Source organism: Neovison vison, chromosome 3, assembly GCF_020171115.1.
Source record: "Neovison vison isolate M4711 chromosome 3, ASM_NN_V1, whole genome shotgun sequence".
Taxonomy (NCBI): Eukaryota; Metazoa; Chordata; class Mammalia; order Carnivora; family Mustelidae; genus Neogale; species Neogale vison.
In genome coordinates this window covers 44,697,914-44,717,208 of record NC_058093.1, presented here as the reverse complement: position 1 = coordinate 44,717,208, position 19,295 = coordinate 44,697,914, and the positions used below count along the sequence as shown (strand labels likewise).

At 46.8% G+C, this 19,295-nt stretch overlaps 1 protein-coding gene across 22 annotated transcripts in view; it reads right to left on the bottom strand.

Annotated features, from left to right (window-relative positions):
• The window catches only part of LRRFIP1 (LRR binding FLII interacting protein 1), a 78,936-nt gene that overhangs the window by 5,230 nt on the left and 54,411 nt on the right, over positions 1–19,295 (bottom strand). For 10 of the 22 annotated variants that reach the window (XM_044241919.1, XM_044241921.1, XM_044241920.1 and 7 more), the window contains 7 exons: positions 18,917–18,988; positions 17,023–17,193; positions 14,554–14,646; positions 13,535–13,627; positions 12,352–12,444; positions 10,960–11,101; positions 5,638–8,635 (listed from right to left, as the gene is read on the bottom strand). In XM_044241919.1, coding sequence (XP_044097854.1) covers positions 6,915–8,635; positions 10,960–11,101; positions 12,352–12,444; positions 13,535–13,627; positions 14,554–14,646; positions 17,023–17,193; positions 18,917–18,988 — 2,385 coding nt within the window. In that variant the 3' untranslated portion in view covers positions 5,638–6,914. Of the gene's footprint in view, positions 1–952; positions 1,003–5,637; positions 8,636–10,959; positions 11,102–12,351; positions 12,445–13,534; positions 13,628–14,553; positions 14,647–17,022; positions 17,194–18,916; positions 18,989–19,295 lie in introns of those variants that run through there. The other 12 variants (XM_044241935.1, XM_044241934.1, XM_044241940.1 and 9 more) reach the window with 6 other exon arrangements.

Here is a 19,295-nt window from a genome sequence, read left to right as displayed (position 1 = left end):
GCTCCCTCACAGAGCCCCTGCTCAGAGAGCTGGCCTCTGCCCAGCTCTGCTCCCTGTGGCGGAGTCATGTTGAGCCGGAAAGGAGGTCAGCAGCCAGGACTGCAGAAAGTTCCGGTCTGATGGGCAGTCTCCAGCCCTTGTCCTGTTAACCTCTGACCTCTGTGGCCCCGGTGGAAGCGGCCTCCTCCCCCAACAGCCAGCAGAGAGCAGAGCAAAAACTCAGGCACAGACTGCCCACTGGTATGCTGCACTGCTCTAAGGAAATGCCTACAGAATTAGGATGGAAACTTGTTTTTAGAAGATCCCAGGAACCTCAATGCAGCTACCACATTGAGTGCTTTCCCCGATTTCGAGAACAACCTTCCGAGGAATTGTAAACAGTACAGCAAAATACTGTTGATTAGGCTTATGTAGGAAACTGAGAGGAACTGAGTTTCCTCAGAAAGTGATCCTAGAAGGACTGAGGAACAGCCCTGCGCACAAAAAGACCGAGCAGGACCGTTGGTGAGTGTTTCTGGAGGTGGAAGAATGCGACAAAGGTTGACAACTTTGGTCAGCTGCACCAAGAAGAAGTACCTTCTGGAAAGGGGTGCTGATCACTGAGGGACCCCCCAGACCGACTTCGCTGAGCCAGAGAAGTGCTGTTAGCACCGGCCTCTCGACGGTTCATCTAGCCCCTTCTACGTAAATATTTGTTCTAAACAGCAATCAGCATAGAGCGAACCACATTCAGTTCCCCCCGCCTCGAGTCGCTGGGACATCCTCTTTGAACCTCACATGACTTGCGATGTCCTATGTGGAAAGAAGTAGTAAGGGCACAGGCTGGCTTGGTAATTGCTTTCAGGCGTGATGTGTTAGGGTTTTCCCGAGAAAGCAAGAAAGTAAGTATGGGGAGGTTCTCAGGCTCAGGGGCTGCCTGTTGGGGAACTCAAAGTAATAAAAAGATGGTTACCTGTTCCAATAAGCATTCCCGTTCATCAACAAGCTTTTTCAACCTAATATCTAAAGAAATCAGAAAGACAGAGGTTGGGGTGAATCCGCGGAGTGCACCATTCGGCAGAATGCTAAACCGGAGAGCGAGCATTCAGGTTAGTGAAACTGATGATGAAGGTATTATACACGTACCACAGTGAATGAGGCCACACACAGGACTGGGGAAGACGTCAGCCGAGGGAGAGTGGCGTGGGTCAAGCTCTCACACATGCTTATGTCGTCAGGGGCAGCGTCCGGCTGCATGCAAACGGGCTAGTCTTCTACTTGGGGTTAGCATGCAAGGGCTCTAGGGCCAAACCACGCTGCAACACAAGATCTCACAGGCTTCACGGCCGAACATCATTAGCGAGGTACAAATAGATGGAGCATCACTATCGGCTATCAACGGCATTTTCATTATCTTTGACTTCCCAAGGTCATGGCACAGAAGAAGGGATCTTTCTCTTTTCTCTCAGAGACACCCCAGCGTCAGAGTTTTGACTTTATGTTTACAAATCAGAGGTCTGCTGATGACACAGCTTCTCCCCCACTCCTGTAGAGTGGGTCTTGTCCAGGGAGCTGCAGTGATGCAGTAGATTTCTGTTACCCCTGCCACCCGGTCAATGAAGAGTGCATGCCTCTCGAAATCCCCCCCAGACATTCCTCTGAAGGGGTGTCAAGGGATATAATCTGCAGAGTATAGAGGAGGAGACCAGCCCGAGGGCAGTTTGGGAGTTCAGGCCAAACCCTACCCCAGTGTAAAGGCCAAATCAGGAAGACGTGGTGGTGACAGCACTGCTCATGGGTACTGCATGGTCACTCTGTCCCAGGCATGGCCTGAGTGGCTGCACCTTCACCCACATAGCCCTACAGGTGCACCCTGCTACTCTCTCCCTCTTCTACAGGCAGGGGCCCACACCTCTAAACACTGTCCTCCTCTGTTGTTTCAGATCTATACCCAGACCTTGGAGTCGGAGCTGGACTCCCAGCTTGACACTCTTCCTCCTGAGGCTAGGGTGCTTCCATGCTGCACAGTTTTGATTCCCCGTGTGAAAGAGGAAATAGATCATCTGCATAAAACGCACTTTTGTTTCCATCTGAACAATCACCTGTCAATATTCTCATCCCAGTCACAAGCTTTCCTAATTGTTCTTCCAAGCACCCCACGTCGTTACTTTGAAAGGCACAACCACAATATAAATTAAGCCAGAAATGTCAAGCTTAACAGAGGACAAACTTATGACCCTCTGGAATTCCTTTTAATTTACACAGTTAAATTGTTTCTGATAGTTTATTCTTTCCTCTTCTACAAGCCCATCTAACACTGAAACAACAATGTCATGAACCCAGCTCTATTCAATGTAACTTTTTATTTTATCTTATATTCTACATACAAAACGCACAGCATCCTAAGAAGCAATGAGTATGTCAGAAAGTGGTCTTGAATTTCATCTGTCTATCGTACAATTTTATTATCATCGCGTTTCTATTAGAAGACTTCGAATATTCTGGATAGCAAGTACAAAATAAACGTTAAGATATAATAATGGAGCTGGCCAACAAATATGAAATAAGGGTAAAATGACCTTCACTCTTGGGGTGAGAATATGAAAAACACAGAAGTGAAATTTTAAGGGAGACAAGCTTTACAGCAGAATTGGAGAAAAGTTTAAAACTATGTTTGGAGAGAATGGAAAAAAGAAAGAAATTAACTGGATAGGAAGAAAAAGGGCACGAGTTTTGTAGTTTTAAAGATCACTAAGTCTGATTCGTGGAGTGCACGGTGGGGCATCATGGAGATGCTGACCATATCCCCTCCCCAGAGCACTGCAGACCTAGCATTGTCCTGCCTTTATGAAGTTCCGCTGCTCATGGCTGACCTGACATACCTGGTCATGAATAGACATAAACTATTCATCGAAGGGTACAACTGCTGTGCTTAGAAACAAGGCATGGAAGAAAATAAAGTCACAGTATCTCAAATTTAGAGTTTCCTTTTATATGGAGAAGAAGTCAACATGCGTTGGCTAGGAAGGGATTTCAATTGTTAAAAGTCTGGTTTTTCTGTACTGAATTCCAATAAATGTTCTGGAACACATGCCAAGAGGCCCATGAAATGAGAAGCACTTATAGTTGGCGAGGTCTTAGGACAGTCACCGGGGCAGCCAGTGTCCGCAGCTCTGACATTCTCTGAGCCCCTGTTCCCCTTGGTCTTTCTTCTGGCCTGCACCTTGTCACCTCACCTGTCCAGGGGCAGCAAGACCAATCCCCTGCAAGGACCACAAGCACTAAGCACTCCCTCTCTGCACTGTTTAACCTGGATCTGGCCCGTAACCCTAGAGGGCAGGTTGCAACTCCATTTTCAGAGAGCACGTGAAACACAGTGAGAATGGGTAGCTGGCTGGTAATAATACATTCTCAGGAGCAGGATTTCCATTCTGTGGGTTAATTTCAGCCATTGTGGGCCTCTAGCTTCCTCTCCTGAGGCAGAGGAAAATCACCTCCCTCCATATGGGCAAAGATAGTGAATGGAAAGCCGACGTCTCTCAAGGAATCTGCTCCTGCCTTGCCCTGACTTAGTATGATTATAATCCATGTGGGCCATTTCCATGTTTCCTGGGGCCAGCCTCCCACACCAGGAAAGCACCTCCTTCCTGCAAAAGCCAGAACAGAGACAGGGTTTTTCTCCTATTTACAGGGCCTGGGAAGTGTGTACAGATGGGAACTATGTATGTGATCCACCACTGAAGTCATACACATCTTGAAAAACACGTAGTTAAAAAAAAAAAAAGTAAACACTATGTAAATTGATAAGTAAAACAATATGCAAATAACATGTAAAAATTTAAGAAGCTGTGGATAGGGTAAAAGGAAAAGAGTGAGGGTTTCTTCTCCTGAAAGACAAAGTTTTCTCTATTTACGGTCATCACACTGATAAATCCCAAATTCCAACACATTGTAGGCAATAACACCCCTTCCTTTTTTTCTGTGGCCTGGACATTTGGCCAGATGGACAAATCTCATTGCTGGGTTCCTTTGTTTCGATGGCACGCTGTTCAAGGTGATCTCTTAGGAAAGGGGTTTACCGCAGAAAACAGGAACCCCAAACTGCATGAAGCCCCAGAACTAGCATTCCAGGGTCCTAGTGACAGTAGAGATTTAAATGTTCAAGTCATTAGGTTTGCCGTTTGCTAAACACTAAACATTACAGAAAGTACGCAGTGCAATACATCTCATTTCCAAAAACCCCTGAAAAACACTGTACTGTTTCTCCACCTTTGTATATCATCAAATAAGAATGCTGAATTCAAAATTCTGTTGCTGTTCCCTATTTTCTATGTACACCCATGAGTATGCTTTAAGCTTTTGAAGGAGGATTTACATTTTATATACAGTAGCTATGTTCTGGTTTGGGGCTAGAAGACATCCCTACTTTTTGATTAAGGTATCAGTGATGGAATGTTTTCCTCTGCTCTGTATGGGAGTGAAACGTCAGGGGTCTTGTTTCCTCTGGGGTTGTGGCTGAAAGGTAGTCTTTTGGTCTTCTTCTGAGTCTGAATTTTTTGACATCAAATCTTTCCAAAATGCCTTATATACCTCTGTGCCTTCTTTACCTGAACACCCCTAAGGTCCTACTGACTTCTTGGTAGCTTGAGGGCCTTCCCGTGGACATCAGTTACTGCTACAATGTCACTTACCCCTTCTCGTGGAGTAAGGGGATGCGCACAGTGAAGGCTCTTAGATTATCAAGAACTGACTTGGCTGTTAAGAATCTGCCCACCCCCCAACTTTTTTTTTTTTTTTCTCACTTCCTGATTCTCAGCTGTTCACTTCTGCTAGAAGCCCAGTCCTATCTGCTGTCCACTGGCACAGTGCCTTCCGGATATGAAGTGATCAAAACATCTATTACTTAAACGGATGCGTGAATAATCAAGAGCCCTGGATGGCTGACCTAAGGGGTATGGAGTATGACATAATGTCCTTAAATGTGCTATTAAGTAACAGAGGAAAGGGCTTTAAGGTCTTTTAAGGAAGACCTCAAAATGGCTTGATGATCTCACCGTCCAGTGAGCTGCATTGTTGAATCATCTCCCCAGGGACCTCTGAAAGTAGGAATGAGAGCTCTTTCCCGATGCCCATTCCATGCTGAGTGTGGCTTTGTTAAAGTTGGAGGCATCCGCCCCCTCTCCAGGCCTTTGCAGCCTGTGGGCGGGAGACTCTCTAGCAGACCTCGCAGTTTTCCACTCACAGGCCTCAAGTGGGGAGGGTATATTGGCCCCTCGCATCAGGACACTGACAGGCAAGGAGTCAGTGCTCATTTGCCAATTTCACCGTATCCTTCAAGGTAGTCTTAGTAGCAGCACAAATTAGCAGAGCAACAGAACAGACAGCTTTCTTCACTGGGGCTCCTCACCAGAACCACAGATCCCAGGAGAGTCCATGAGGGTAGATCTTCCCAGTTCTCCCCAGGAGGGCATGATGCTAGCCCTGGTCTAGGTACCAGGAGAGACGTTCACTCTCAGGGGACAATGTAACGAGTCCTTCACAAAACACAGACTGGGAATTAGCAGCCCAGAAGTAGGTGCTACTTTGAAGATAATAATTATGTAGAACAGTAGCCACTGCTGGAATTCAAGTAGCACAAAGAGTGGAATCACAGGCTTGTAAAGTTATAAAATGTTTTTATTTCAATAACATAATAACACTTATGCTTGCCTCAAATTTTATTGAGGTTTTGGTCTTTTTTGTACTCAATTATACTTTGTAACAGTGACATGAATTCTTTCATCTCATAAAGTGTCAACGCATTCATAATGTACAGTCCTTTGTGATGTTAGTATTTTACAATTTTTTAATTTAACTTTACAATTATTTTTAAAAATGCTTCTTTGTATAGAAAATATATTTCCTTCAGGAAGATCAAATCAAGAATTTTCCAATAATATATTGATATACAACAAATGAAAATATTTATACCAAAATACCAAAAGTGATTCAACTATTTAAAATATCCCGTTATAGTTGAATCAGCAGTTTGCGCAAGAATGGTACCTTTCATATTTTTCTCTTGAATCAAAGACAAATAGAAAGAGAAGTAATTTAAAGGTTAAAAAAATAAATTTTAGAAATGCTCTCCTGCACAAAATCTGCATTGGGAAGTGCAATTTCAACATATGTCTCTTCCAGAAACAAATGAAAAAAAAAAAAAAAAGACTGTATAAAATGACTTTGGTACATAATCAGCATAAAGTGAAGTTAAAATCCACAAAATAAATTCAGGTATTATCAATGAAATCAAAAGTATCAGTTTGAGATAAAATACTTAATATGAGGTAAAGAGAAGGAAGATAGCCCAGTGCCTTAAGATATATTCTTATCCCTAACATGATTAATTACTGTCCTAAGGTGCAAATCTTATCACTCAGTGACTTATACACTATTTGGCCATTTATCTCCTTTTGAAACAAAATACCGTATAGGTTATAACGTACACATCAAAATCAAATACAAAAGGACATAGATTCAAATGAAGACATATTAAAAATCAGCTGTACTCACAAATCTCAGAATGCCATTTGGTCATTTCAGTTGGATGCTGATGGATTTGGTCAAGAGTATCAGCCCAAGGCAAATGTTAAATAGCTTCATTTGGATTGTATGCAGAAACGTGCAGTGTGTAGCATGGTCTGACATGGCAGGAATGTTCTCAGAACTCCTACTGATTACAGATGTATCTTTCTATCTACTCGGGGTGATAACCTCAATGAGGAAGAATACAGCTACAAGTAACGTCTATAACTCAATGTGGTGGATAGCTTGGTGGTCGACTGTCCTATGGTGCATCTATCTCCACGTGGAATGTTTTAGGAACCTCACCCAGGGTGGCAGCAGACGAGCCCCTGACCACTGGGCTTCCTGTGCAATCCTTGGCCTCTGCCCACTTACGACATGGTACAGTCTTCCTTGCTTCTGCCCTTCTCGCTTTCGCCTCTCGGCTCATCCCTGCCTTCTGAAGTGCAGACACCCAGCTCCATGTTGGGTGCCAAGTCATCGTTTTCTGCGACCTTCTTGACTCTCTGACTGGGCCCCTCTGCCATCTCATGCTGCTCTGTACTTCCCGTTCGAGGGGCATCTTCACTGTCCTTGAAGGGACCCTCACCCTCCAGCAGGGTGCTGCTGGATGCTCCTCCGCTCCTTGGTTCTGGAGGACCCCTGTGCACAGCGCAATCATTCTTAGCACCGTCTTTGATCATGGCTTCCTCTAGCTCCTTATCTCTGGCACTTGTGCCCAATGAAGGGGTTGTGTCATCCCCCAAAGCTGATGTGTCACCATCAGCTGTCTCTTTCCCCCGCTTAGCGTTTACCCCATTGTCTTCTTGGTTAAGTGTTTCATTCAACTCAATTTTAGGATTTTCTGGACAATCAGGGTTTTCACTGCTTCCTGCTACGCTTTCCTCTTCTGGACTTTCAGTCACCTCGTCTGGTGCTTCCACAGGTTTTCTGTCAGTAAGAGCTACGGGCTCATCTTCCTTCACCTCACTTAAATCTGAGTCCTGAAATGTTAACTGTTTCTCGACCTCATTAAGGGTTTCTACAGGTGCTGTTGTTTTTTTCTTCTTGTTTTTCTTCTTCTTGTTCTTTGTCTTCTTCTGTGATGAATCCAGTGCCTCTCCCTGTTGGTCATTCCTTTCTTCCTCGGTGTCTTTCCTATCTAGCGGGTCACTTTCCGCATCTGCCACAGCCAGACCTGTTGCTCCCTGAGGACTGCTTCTAGCCTCTGGACAATAAGGAATGTTCTGCAATTCTGTCTGTGTTGGTTCCTCGTCCCTCAACCCTCTTTCCCCATCCTCCTTTTTGTCACGCCCCCCATCTACCGCTGTGCTCTGACCTGGGAGCTCCTGGGGCTCAGCGGCTTCCTGCTCAGAGAACTCTTTGTCTAGATCCTGCCTGGGGCTCGGGTCCAGCTCCATGGGGGCTTTTGTGGCACGCTGTTCATCAAAATACACGTTGTCATGGCTGGATGTTGGAGGGCCAGAGGCTTCTGTGCTCACTTGCTCCCCAGGCCCCATTAGCCCTGCTTCCACCACACCCTCCATGGGGCTCCCATCTTGCTGCCCCGTGTGTGCGATGCCCAGCCCTCTGGCTTCAGATGGTTGCAGGCAATTGGATTCTGCACACAGCTTTGTGCTACCCTCTCCCAAGTTGGCATTCAAGTCTTCCTGGTTTTCTGCAGATTCTTTGCTGTGGTTTTTGATATCCAAGGCATCGTAACTGTCCTGCCCAGTCCCAGGATCTGGGGTTTCGCCATCTAACACATGCAAACATTCAGACTGCTCAAGGGAAGCCCCAGTCCTATCGCCTGGTGTGTTTCTGACCTCATCGGACTCAACCTGCTCTGTATTTTCGAGGAGGGAAGCATTCTCTAGAATCTGGTTCTTAGCCTTCTCCTCATTCGTAGCATCTGCTAATGCTCCCGGGGAGGGGGCACCATCTTCAGAGGCCTTGTGGTCCTCGGCATTTTCACCAGGGCGGAACACCTCTGTGTCTACACACTCCTGGGCTGGGTCCTCCTTGTGCCGCTCTCGCTCAGTATTCTGCAAGATTTCTTTTTTCCCCACATTCTCCACAATTTCACTTTGCACCTCCACTTCACTGGCTCTTCCTAAAAGACCATTGAGAAAATTGAAGGGACCCCATGATGTGGTGACCACTGAGCACACATCACAGTGTAAACACATGTTCTCTCACCCACCCGACCCCCTTCCTAAGGAGAGCGCGGCCTCAAAGGATCACACGAGACAGAAGCCTCTGCCAAGTGGGTGCGGCAAAGCACTCATCCTGTTAGCAAATGTTCCATCCGTGGAGGCCACGGCCACTGTCTCAAAGGCGGGAGTGGCAGCTGGTGCCCTCTGGTGTGACCTGATTTTCAAAGGTGCAGTTAAATGTTAACCAATAGAGCTCTGCTTTGGGCAGCCAACAATCCCAAGCAATGCGCTTCGGAATGACCTAAAGCTGTTTCCAGATGCACATCCAGACCCCTCCCACTTTTCTGCCTGTCAAACTGCACTGCGCTTCACATAGGCCTAAAACACCTTCAAAGAAGTTTTGAAAGAAACATTTAACCCCCCTTAGGAAGCTCCGCCTCAACAGCTCATGTGAGGTGAAAAGAAATCCACCCTCAGCCCTGCCATCTAATTAAGCATGGTGTTCCTGAGAAAGCAGCCTGATGCCGTAAATACCTCTGCCCCACCCCCACAGGGGCGGAGGGTGGTGGGGGAGGAGGGGTGGGGGTGTAAGGATGGGGTGGGGGGAGGTCCTGCAGGTGGCAAGTGCTCAGGAGCACGGTGGCCACCTCATCAATAATAAGCTATTCACCAACTAAAAGAAGTACAAATTTAAAACGTTATAACTTTGGAATGAACACTTGTATCTTAGATTCTCCAAACCAACCAACCCCCAGCATATCAGATGTCATGTCACTAAAAGTCGGAGCAGGATAAAATTATTACGCCGTGGTCTCCACAGGTGGGTGCACGTACCCCGGAGAAAGTGGGAGAAGTAGAAAGCTCCTAGATAGCTTTCCTCACCCTTTAAAGATGTCTGTCAGGGAGTATGTTTTATAACACACACTTCAGATTGATGAAATAGTATGCGTATGTACGAATTAAAAATATATATATTGGAAAGTTCCCATGATTCTTTATTGATAGGGATATGCGAACAAAAAACATCTGGAGACCACTTAGGAAAGTGCTATTTCTGGTCCTTTAAGGGTTGGTTTCCTAATAGTTCATGAAGATTTATAAAACGTATGTTTGAACAAGAGTGACGTGATCAAATTCCTAGCTGCTCACACAGCTTATACATAGGAAACCACTCAATTTCTCTTCCTTCAGCAACTTTTATGCAATCAAAAGTGTTGTGTCCCTTTAGGATTCATCGAAATAACGAGGGACATCTCCCTAGGAAGCAAGTCCTGAGAAGCTGGGGCCTAGAGGTTTCTACATTTCTATAAATTAAAAAAAAATACGATGAAATCTTCTAAATGGAAATGAAAGACATGGGCTCCGGGTGGATTCCAGCCTCACTGTCGAGTGCAGGAACGTGGCGGGCAGCAAGGGACAGGCGAGCCTTACCCGCCGGCTATAACTTCAGCCTGCACCCTGGTTTCAGAAGGTTCATTTTACCCAAAAGCCAAACATTATGACCAATATTAATCAGTGAATTTTTTCAGATATTTGCAAATTGTATAAAGTATTCTTACAATTACAGGATTCCCCAATTTCTACGCTTCAGAAGCAAAAACTGATGTACAAGAGGACAACACCTCTGACAGAGGGGAAGGCACATTCAGACTCTGGTGGGTAGGACACCCCTCCTCCCTGCCCATGCTCCCCAGCCCGGGGCTGCCTGTCCACCTTGCTCCCTACCCAGGGTCACTGAGTGCTAGCTTGAGAATGGTACCCAAGACGTACTCCATCACAACCCCCCATGTGCCGTCCACAGGCACCTCGCACCCTCAAAATACATAACGGTGTTGGGATGTGGAGAGTTGGCTCGTAACTAGGGCTAACTATCTCACTTTACAGCCTCTGCTACTCTGATCTGTGGAGAAGTCTGTAACGGAGCAAGTTAGGAAGCCATCTTGGCACGTGGCTGAGGAAAACCAACGAGTGGCGTCAGAACTGTCCCTGCATTCCCAAGATGACACTCCTTGCATTCACGGTTTCACTTGGTGGCTTTGAGAAGCAAGAGAAACGTATTCTTCAGCCATTGGTGGTGAGCACTGCACAGAGAGGCACGCCAGACAACACACGTGGGTGGTCACACCGTGTGACAAGGGCGTTCCCAGGAAGTGGCAGGACACATGGCATGCTGTGTGAGTGTTAATTGATCAGTGATGATTATGTCAATTCTGACAATGCATGGAGGGTGAATCGATGAGGAGTGGAAGATGAAAAGACCCAAAGGAAGGTGGGCACTTACCTAGCGTCCCGTCCCCCGCTGTCTTGAGGGCGTTTAACTCTTCTTTCGTTAGCTTAGAAGGAACTTGGTGTCCGACGTTGTTTAGAGTGTCTGAAGTCTCTCCGTTGGTGACTGGCTCTGAATTTAGGACTATTCCATGTTTCTGGGAACAAAAATGAACTTGTTGTAATACTCACGGACTCATACTAGGTTAAACTTTATTTTATTAATAATAATGAGAAATAAATTATTTTTCTTGAAGTCAAGGAAACAGAATCAGAGAAGGGGTAGGCACCACAATCATAAATATCCTATCGACACACACAAAGCTGGGATGTCTTCCTCCAAGAGCGACTTCTTTCCTGCACGCTCTGGTCCACGTCTTGATGCACTGGTGACAAGATGCTGTTACCAGGCATCCTTTGTAACTGGAGGTAGAGGCCTACGGGCTGCCACATGGTAGAGCAGTGGGCAAATCCCTGTCAAGTGACCTCCTTTTAACACCCTGGTTGCATTCTTGAAAAAGAGAGAGAGAAAGAGATACGTGCATGTTCCGAAAGGAATAAGCACAACTTATGTTAAAGAAGGAGTAAAGAATTTGCTAGAATGTTTGGTGTCTTTGAGGGAAATATAATTCATGCTTACAACACTATGAAACACTCTAAAGCAGTTATACTCACTTGCTACCCCCATGCCCATGGCTCTCTCCTTGAGCTCAGAGGGGGCCCCAGTTCCAGGCTCACAGCCCAGGAAGGAGCAGTGATAAAAACCTGTTCCCTCCATTTGACTGCTCTGGCCTTGACCCCTGACCATAAGCAGCTGACACCGATATGTCTCCACTGATGATCCTGGAATTTGCCCTGGCTATACCCTCTTCTAACAATGTCTCCTACGATGTTGATAACCCACCCAGAGCCTGTTTTCCTTCACTCAGTGTCTAGCCAGCAGCTGAAGACCCCCAGATATGGCCCAAACAAGACATGGAATTTTCCTCAGTCCACAGGGTCTCAAAGTCTAATTAGTGTGAGCCTCACCCACGCCACCAACCAGCAGGAGAAGTCCTTAAATTTGAACTTTTAATATAAAGAAATACACACATTCTCTAATTTGGTGTGATGTCCTGGAGAATTTATCAAAGGGTATGAGAAAAAAATGTATGCAGTATAAAAGAATTCTTGGAGGTCAGAGGTGCTTTCGAGATCACATATGCTTGTCAACATCTAAAGGAACGGGCAGACCCGAATGAACCCACATTCATTTTACGGGTCTCTTCAGTGTCAGTTAACCAAAGATTTGAATTGATTAACCAGAACTCAAATCAATGGCACACAATTAATTAACACCAGTACACACGTAGAGTCATTCTTGAGAACCTGGATTTTTTTTTTTTTAAACTCTACTTTGGCTTCATACCTTTAACTCCTCTTTCAGCATGACTACTTCTTCTCTAAGATCATCTCGGTCACTCCTTATGGAATCAAAGAACTCTTTCTGCCTCTCTAAAGCCTGAGTGTGAGCAGAGTGGAGAGAGAGAGAGAAGATTCACATGGGTGAGCAAGTGACTAAAGCAAGAACAAGGATTCCACTACGTGGAAATCCACCAGAGTTAAAGCATTGTGTAGAATACGTTCAGGAGACAGACAAAATGTGAGCACTGAGCTTCTCACGAATTTATGGCAGCCAAGGAACATTGCCTCCTGCTCCCTTAAAGGCATTAAGAGATGCCTTTAAGGGAGCACTGCCTTTGCACTGCCTGTGCACAACTTTCTAGCTCGGTGAGAGAATGAACACAAGCCATGTACCCACTCAGATGAGAGACAAACGAGGAATAAGAAATGCGTAAGAAACCCCAGGTGATAACTTGGGCTATCTTTCTACATCAATTCTTGGTGTTTGTTGTCACAAACATCAAGTGGTCTTAAAGCACACACATGTGTGCACGCTCAGCAGTCCTAAACGAGCATGGGTGAGGACATGGGGGAAAACCAGCACAGCCTCACGTGGCCTGTACACCGACACTGTGCTCCAGAGATCTGCATCAGAGTGGAGCAGGGTGCGCTGTGGGGTATTGGAAGCCCTTCATCATCAGGAAGCATGGCCGGCCCTCTAAGTGGGCTGCTGTCTTCCTACTTATCACTCCTAAAGGCAGGTGGGCTACAGTGGCTTTTCTTTTTGAAGAAGAAGGAACTGGGGCCTCCAGGGGGACACATCCAGGAGGGAACAGGTGGGGACAGCACCTGCTACCTTGCAGCTTCCTCTGACACCTTTAAGAAAGGCACAGGCCCCACCACACAGAGAATCCGAGGGGCCTGACCCTCCCCACCTGCCCTGTGGTGCCTTCCACTCCTTGCATCTCGGGGTGCCGCTGGCTCGCTTGGCACAGGCAGAGAGCCCAGTTAGTGTCAACAAGACGCCTGCCCACCCCATGTCGGGCGCCCACTTCAAGGTCAGAGTTACTGTGGGCTTGAGTAAGCGAGTGCATTCTCCGTGTCACTAGTCCTGTGTCACACGAGGGCACATGCACGCTCACACATGCGTTTCTGCACCTGCACACGGACTGCCCCTTGGCACAGTCCCACAGACTCGGGAGGCCTACCCCTATCTTCTTGTCTTTCCACTCTATTGTTTCCTGAAGATCAGAAATCTCCCTGATATAACTCGCCTGCTTCTGCTGTAGCTGTCGGATTTCCTGAGGAATAGGAACAGATAGAAAGAAAGCAGAGAAGGGGTTAAGCAGGAAGACAAAGCGCAGGGCTTGATAATCCAAGAACTGTGACTGCTCATGAGCCCACAGACCCGTGCCAAGGACGTACCAGCCCCATTTCCTGCATCAGCCCACATCCCTCTCTGCATGCCAGAACTGCTTCCTCAGCCTGGTCCCCAGAGGCCAGAGGAGCGGGCAGAGACCCGCCTGAGGGACATCCTTACTTACAGGCATTAGTTCAAGTTAATGAGTGAAAAAGTCAGAACCAATCTTGTATCACTTTCCTATTGCTAAGGCAACAAAGTACCATTAATTCAGCAGCTTAAAGAAAACATGAATTCATTCTCTTAGAGTTCTGGAACTCAGAAGCCCAAACAGAAGCCCAAACTGAGTCGGATGCATCAGAATCAAGATGCAGGCAGGTCTGGGTTCTCTTCTGGGGGCTCGAGGGCAGAACCTACCACATTCCTTGGCTCATGACCCCTTCCTCACATGGGACCAGCCTTGAATCCCTCTCTCTGTATCTCCTGCTGCCTCTTGCCTCCTTGCATAAGGATCCAGTGATGAGAGTGGGCCCCCAATAACCTAGGGTCACTTCCCCATCACAAGGCCATTAACTCCACCATGCCGGCAACATCCCTTCTGGCATGGGAGGCGCCCCAGTCACAGGTCCTGGGGATCGGGACGTGGACATCTCAGGGGCCATCATTCCATCCTCCACACCTCCCGATACAAACACAAAGCCCCCAAGGAATGAAACTCTGCACCAATGAAAGGAACTATTTTCCTTAAGGAAGGCATGGAGCATTTGCCTAACCACTCCATTTTCAAGAACATGGCTAAGTTTCATAACAAACCCCCAAATACTCCTAAGATGCAGGAGGAAAAGCGAACGAGAGAGCGCTACCCACCTCCAGCAATTCTTCCCGCTGTTTCAAGGCCTCCTTCACTTCGGCAAACTGGAACTGCAAGATGCTGTGGGCGTGCTTCTCCCTCTCAAACTCCTACACAGGCGGGAAAGAGCACAGACACAGTGACCGCACCGCACTCTCTGCCTTTCAAGTTCACGTTCCCATGACTTACACTGACCTTGGAACAACCACCTACCACCAGTCATCACAATTTTCAAGGCCTTTTTAGCAACACATGCCCACTTCTCTGGACTTTCTGATTTCCTGTAAACTTTGCCTGCTGACCTGGTGCATCAAACAGGTGCTCCCTGACTCTTTCCAGGCCAACAGGGGCCCAGGGGGGCCCTTTCTATGGAGGCCGTCTGTGCGGGGGGCCTGGAGGAGGCAGCTGCATGAAGGACTTAGGATGGAACTTGCCCTGATTTTGAAATCTGATAAGGAATATTCTTTAGCATAAAAAGTGGGGTAAACGCGGTCTACTCTGGCAAGCTTATTAAGCGGATGGCCAACCCTGTACTCCAGGGCCCCCGCTCCGAGGCCAAAAGCTGCTCCCCTAGTCTGACCCTCCCCCTTCGCCCTGTGACATGGCAATACACTCTTCTGGTCTCTGGCTCGGCTCTGATCCTGCACCATCCCTGAGGATGGGCTGGTACCCAAGTTTAGGACAGCGGGGAATCCCCCTCCCAGGTCAGTCAGGGAGTTATTCTGGGAGAGATGTGCCCTGCACTTTTCACCCTGGCCTCACCTGCTCACCCACTTTCTGAAGTCTGAGGGTGAATGGACCCCTCCTGGCTGCAACTAGGACCTGCCTATTGGGCTCTGCTTGGTCCCTGTTCCCCAGCTTGGGACAACATTCCAGGATCATCCAAATTCTCTGGAATTAGATTTGAGGGTTCTCGGTCTGTTTCCTGATGCCTGGCTGATGACATTCCAGGAATATTTAGGAAGCATTAGCATATACTGCCCACAAGTGGAGTCCACAGTGTGCACTCTGCTCCTATAATCCTATAATCTGTCATCATCAGGTTTCATGGGAAGCTTCTCCTTTGTTTCAGAGTTTGGCTCTCAGAAACTTCATCAACAAAATTCTTCTTGAGCTTCTAAATTCTATAGCAGTCAAAGAAGGAGACCTTTGAGTTGTTAATGGCACTTTAGTTTCTAACCCTTGGGATTTGGGGGATAAAGCCAGTTTAAAAAAAAAAAAGACAGTGACACTCACAAATTAAATTTTCTGTTTATCTCAACAACTTTGGAAAATTGGACAATATCCTAGAGTTTGATAGACTAACTCTTTAAACTATGAAAAACAAGGATTTCTTGCTTTATATCCTACAGAGAACATCTAATTAGTCTTTTGTCACTGATTTCAATGCAGGCTCAGACTTCTCACTGCTATCATAAATTAATTTAGCTTAATGAAGGTATGTAACTCTTAAATGGAATAAAATAAATGAATATATTTGCAACTGGCTATTTCTTGGTAGTGTTAAGAGATAACAAATAAAAATCCAGAAATGTATATTTATTAACAAGAACATCTTTTTTTCTTTTTTTTTCAAGATCTTATTATTAAGTCATCTCTACACCCAATGTGGGGTTCAAATGTAGGACTCCAAAGTCAAGAGCTGCAGACTCTTCTGAGCCAGCCAGCCACCCCAATAGGAGAATCCTGGAGCACCCAGTTGTGTCTATCCAAACATGTGGGTTCTCTACAGGCTTGTTTTTTCCTGGTCTTGATTTTATCTTATGTGCAAAACACACGATGTTTTCCCTATAAAATTGTCTCTAGTTTACAGAGTGAAATTGTGCATATTAATATTTCAAAGCCCTTAGTAAAGAGTATGACATTCTTATTCACAGATGTTTGGGCTCCTGGACAAGTGGAGAACTGTCATTTAAAAAAATGATGACATCGGGACGCCTGGGTGGCTCAGTTGGTTGGGCAGCTGCCTTCGGCTCAGGTCATGATCCCAGCGTCCTGGGATCGAGTCCCACATCAGGCTCCTTGCTCGGCGGGGAGCCTGCTTCTCCCTCTGCCTCTGCCTGCCTCTCTGTCTGCCTGTGCTCGCTCTCTCTCCCTCTCTCTCTGACAAATAAATAAGTAAAATCTTTAAAAAAAAAGATGACATCTACACACACATAAACACACACACATACACACCCCAGATGCACTGTATACCACACCCACCCACCCACCCATACATACACACACCCCAGACAAACCATATACCACACCCACACCCCTTAGACACTCTGTATACCATACATATACATACACATACACACCCCCCTAGACATGCCATATACTCCACACACACACACACATCAGATGCACTGTAGACCACATACACACACCCATACTCCCCAGATGCGCCATATACCACACACACACACACACAGCAGACGCACTGTATACCCCCCCCCCACACACATACACACTCCACTGTCCTCTCTCATACTGACGCTTACTTTGTTTTTCTCATCATACTGCCGTCTAGACTCAGCCAGCTGCTCTTCGAGCTCTAGCAACATGTCCTTTAGGGTATCAACCTGGTACAGGAAGTTCGTCTTTTCATTGTCCAGCTGAGCATTGGAAACCATAGCCTTCTTATACTTCTCTTCCACTTCTGCTAGTGAGTCCTGCAGAAACCATGTCGTGTTTTTGAAATTGTGTAAGAGAACAAAAAACAAAGATTAGTTCAGCGGTCTTTGAAAATGAAAAAAAACAAACAAACTCCAAAACCCAAGAAAACCTTGCCCTAGTTTTAGACTTTATTTCTTAGGGCAAATGGATCAGATAAGAAACACATGACAATTTCAAATGCACAGACATTCACCCCTTTCAATGCAGTCAGATCGGTTATTAACCACTCAAGAGTATTAGTCATTAACTCAGAAAGTTAGTTCTTAGTTGTGACTGGAGGAAGAAGGCTTCCACGGCCATCAGTGCAAGGGAGACACGTGACAGGGAGGCTCTGGGCCTAACCCTGGGACCTGACTCCGTGACTCAGGGGCGCCCGTCAAAGTGGCTTGGGCCGTTCTGGTTTCTGAAGTTGTCCCTCAGGAAATGTGACCAGGATGCCGGAAAGAGCCAGTGAGTGTTGGGTGAGAAAGCACCTGTCCCCAGCTGATGGCTGCCTTGGCTGGGCTTGGGAACCGGGAAAGGATTACATGGAATTTTAAGTTTCCACTTACGGACGGCTCAATAAGCTACACATGTCTCCCTGGGTCAGTCCTGGAAGGATGGAGGGCATTCCTCTAAAAGGACAGCCATGGGGAGAGAGACCTACAGAGGAAACACTGCTCCTGCAGCTCGCACCCTCGTTGGCCAGGCAATGGGGGAGCGTGTCTGTCCCCAAGCACAGATCCTGGGAAGGCGATCCCAGGACAGGGAGGGCGAATCCCTAGGGTGGGTGAACTACCCGAAGCGAAAGAGAGATGGGCACTGTGTGGTCAGGCCCCTGAGGAGGCCTCATGGAGCCCCAGGCCATGCTCGCCTATGCTCCTGAACCATGGCGACGATTTCCAGTGGGACCCCCTTCTCACCGCGCATTCAGAGTCAACTGTAACATCCCCCTCTCTTCAAGGAGAGGTGACAAGCATGCCAGGGATTGATTCATTTTAAAACCAGCGTGGCCTCTGGTTGGTGTCCCTGTGATAGAAAAGTCAGACTATTCTGGGGGGTCTTTTCTGGGGGGCTGAAGAGGGAGTCATAGGCTTATCATCTAGCGCGAGATCTACAGAGAACACAGACTTCAACGACCCACCTCACCACCGAGGAATACGGCCACTACATTTCCTGGCTGGCATGAGGCCATGACAACACATTCTTACTGTCGTGCATCTTTGCTCAAATAAATCCAGGAGGGTACACGCTGGAACGCTGCTTCAGCTAGCGAAACACGACAACATGCAAGCAAGTACTCTGGGTGTCTCAGAAACATGGCAGTAAGGACTGGCTTCCTGGAGGCCGTCCACCCTTAGAGATGCAAATTAAGTGAAACATCCTTTGTAGGAAACTAGGGGGGACAAGAAAGAAAACCCCAAAAGTCTTGCACGGTACACTCCTGTGGGAAGTGAGAAGAAGCCGGGTGTGGGCCGGGGAAGGAAGGTGAGTCCAAAACATGCATCAGGAAGTGTGTTAGTAAGTCATCCTCCTAAGGGCCACAGGGCTCAGGGCTCCGTTTAAAAGCTGCCTCAAGGAGGCTGCTCAGGCCATGAGGCCCCACCCGTGCCCCTGCCACCTAGAGTTCTGCAGCCTGGAGGCTCCTGAGGGCGAGCATGCTGTCTGTGTGCCTTCTTCAGGGTTTTCTGAAGTTAAGCCAGGTTAACGCCATCAGCCCACACTTGTGTAAACTGGTACCTTCATCTCTTTCAAGCCCTGCATGTATTTGCCTTCTACGTCCTGAATCTGGTCCTTTAACTCATTCAGTTCCTAGGAATTGGCAAAAGAGGCAAATGATATCGGGGAAGAAAAGTGATCACGACTTCCAAAAAAGAGAAGCCATCCTCTAAATCTTTTTTGCTTTTGGGTCGTTGCCCTCATCTGGGGAGTCTGGGCAGTGATTTTCTTTTTTCTTTTTTTTTTCAAGAGTTGAAGGAAAATAAAATGAATTTCAAAATCACAAAAGCTTAAACTTGAGGCCTATCTCATATGATCTTTCCATAAATTTTAGAAAATGTAGGTCTGTGTCATTGCATTTTTGCACAATTTTATAAAATAGGCAAAAGAAGTCCCCCAC